Source organism: Wasmannia auropunctata, unplaced genomic scaffold (assembly GCF_000956235.1).
Source record: "Wasmannia auropunctata unplaced genomic scaffold, wasmannia.A_1.0 LD334532.1, whole genome shotgun sequence".
In the NCBI taxonomy this organism is placed as follows: domain Eukaryota; kingdom Metazoa; phylum Arthropoda; class Insecta; order Hymenoptera; family Formicidae; genus Wasmannia; species Wasmannia auropunctata.
Genome location: NW_012028358.1, coordinates 11103 through 13596, shown reverse-complemented (window position 1 = coordinate 13596; position 2494 = coordinate 11103). Strand labels below are relative to the sequence as shown.

At 33.0% G+C, this 2494-nt stretch overlaps 1 protein-coding gene across 2 annotated transcripts; it reads right to left on the bottom strand.

The window, feature by feature from the left end:
• Positions 1–56: 56 nt before the first annotated feature.
• LOC105458426 lies at positions 57–1547 on the bottom strand. Of its 2 annotated transcripts, XM_011703721.1 has the most exons (3): positions 862–1547; positions 483–602; positions 57–374 (listed from the first exon to the last, which is right to left on the bottom strand). In XM_011703721.1, the coding sequence occupies exons 1-3, from the start codon at positions 1003–1005 to the stop codon at positions 219–221; spliced, it is 420 nt and encodes a 139-aa protein (XP_011702023.1). In that variant the 5' UTR covers positions 1006–1547; the 3' UTR covers positions 57–218. The 2 variants fall into 2 exon arrangements, with proteins under 2 accessions (XP_011702023.1, XP_011702022.1); XM_011703720.1 differs by having other exon boundaries at positions 57–602.
• Between the last annotated feature and the right edge of the window lie 947 nt (positions 1548–2494).

Sequence of the window (2494 nt, the reverse complement as noted above, 5' to 3'; positions counted from 1 at the left end):
ATACGCAGTTTAAATTAAAAACAAAAAGTTTTACTTTAAATATATTTATAACAATATAAGTCTAAACTTGAAGCATAAGACGTCTTTAAGATGTCTTTCAGATAGTTCCATGAAAACTATCTAAAAGTCTAAAAGGACTAAAAAAAGACGTCTTATGCGTCGATTTTAAAACTTTATGTTGTCTGGAAATTTTATTTTTATTATAATCTATTCCGAATTTACGACGTGTATTGAAAGTCAGTATATGTTTTCTTACATACGAATAAAGCTGTATAACGTTTCGCATCTGTTCCGTATTTCTTCATAATATTGATTTCTTTTTCGTCTTTCAGATCGTCACAGATACATTGAAGTTGTTCCAATGACAATATCATCTGTGGTACCGAAAATAGTTTTCGACATTCGTCTTGTTGTTCAAATTTTGGAATAAATTTGAGTGAAGAACAGTTTATGGGTAATACATTAAAAAACCAGCAACTTACAGTTTGACTATTAATTCGAAAAGAGTTGTATTCGATTGTGTACATACAAAAAAACAATGCCAAAGAAAGAACCTTAAAGACAAGGTCAGGAGTGCAGTCTACAAAAACAAATGCTGAAAACTGCAATTAATAAATTTCTTTAGAAAATGATATTAAGATGGTTATTTCTTTGCTTAATTCATTTATCGAAGAACATGAAATAATCGATTCCTCCGTCACACATAATGGCGCAACAAACAATTTCCATTTATTACAATCCAATATACATATTTATTTATTATACATATATTATTAATAAAAATATAGCACAACTATATTTTCAAAAATAGCATTTCGTAAATATTGCAATGCAACTGAGGATATGAAAATTTGGATTTACTTGATATATAACACAGCTAATCAGGATACTAAAAAACAACATCATCTGGAATTGAATTAACTTCGTTCGTTGATAAGGCCATAAGCCAATCGAGAGTAAAATGATTCTATTGAAGTTGAAATGTTGGGACACAACACAGATCATCCCTCGGCGAAGAACGTATTGCGTCTGACTACGAAACGGGTGGCGAGGAATCGGCGTATTCCCCTCCCTGTGGAAGAATCAATAAACTATCTTAAAATTTTCTTTCTTCGCATAAATTCTAAATTGCTTAATTCAGCACAAATGTAATGCTAGATAATAGATAGATTGGTACCGTAAGATCGAAACACTCGCAGCTTGATGTTTTTGCCTGGGGGAAAAGAATGGGTGATTAAGCGATCGATCGACAGAGGGTGCGAAATGGGGGAAATTCAACCGATGCTTACTTCCCGTAAAAGAAAAGTGTCACCCCACGACACATTCTTCGTCGAAGTTCGCGCAAATGCAGTCGTCTTTTCTCATCGTGGCATGCGCTTCATTCCGTAGTCTGCACTCGTGCGGTGCACCTTTATTCCTTAAGAGCAACATCGATTCATCTATTCTGCGTCTATTCTACGTGGGTTGTCATGTCGACTATGTGAGTACTGCTAATAAAATACAAAATACAGTCGAACCTCGATAACTCGAATTTTTCAAGGGATCAGAAAAACTGTTCGAGTTATAGAATTTTTGGCTTATCGAAATTCGAGTGGATTAACATATAAAAATTCGACTTACGGAGGCTTTGTACGAGAGTTTACAATTTTCCGATTATAATGACTTTTAAAGAAAAAAATCAATATTTAACAGTGAATTATTTATTGCATACATATATAATAAATGTATCCACAAATCAAAATACCTGGCTTTTACTCAAGGTTACACATATAGCAACTTCGAATTATAGAGATAGCGACAATGAAAGTTCGACTTATAGAGGTGAACTTCGACTTGCAGAGATCTGGCTACTTTAAGTTCGAATTACAGAGATAAAATATATATCTAAATGCCTGACAAGTAATTCGAGTTAAAGTAGGTTTTATTTCGATTTATAAAGGTTTTCCGCAGCGGAGCGGAAAAGAATGAACAAAATTTTCGCCTTATAGAAATTCGAGTTATCGAAGTTCGACTGTACTACAAAATGTCAAACTTTTCCGAAACTCTTTAAGACAAGTGCTATTATTGTGCAGGATGCGTCACGCTCTCGTGACGGATTTTAGAATTTGTTAATAGAATCTGTATTGTTGATACAGTCGAACCTCGATAACTTGAATCTCGAAAACCTCTATAAAACGAAAATTTTGTTTGTTCCCTTTCGCTTCACTGCACTGCGGAAAACCTCTATAAATCGAAATAAAACTTACCTTAACTCGAATTATTTGTCAGATGTTTATATCTATTATTTTATCTCTGTAATTCGAATTTAAAGCAGCTAGTCCTCTACAAGTCGAAGTTAACCTCTATAAGTCGAATTTCTATTGTCGCTGCCTCTATAATTCGAAGTTGTAATCATGAGTAATAGTCTGGTATTTTGTTTTATGATTACTTTTATTATATGCATGCGATAAATAATTTACTGTAAAATATATATTTTTTTAAGTCATTATAATCG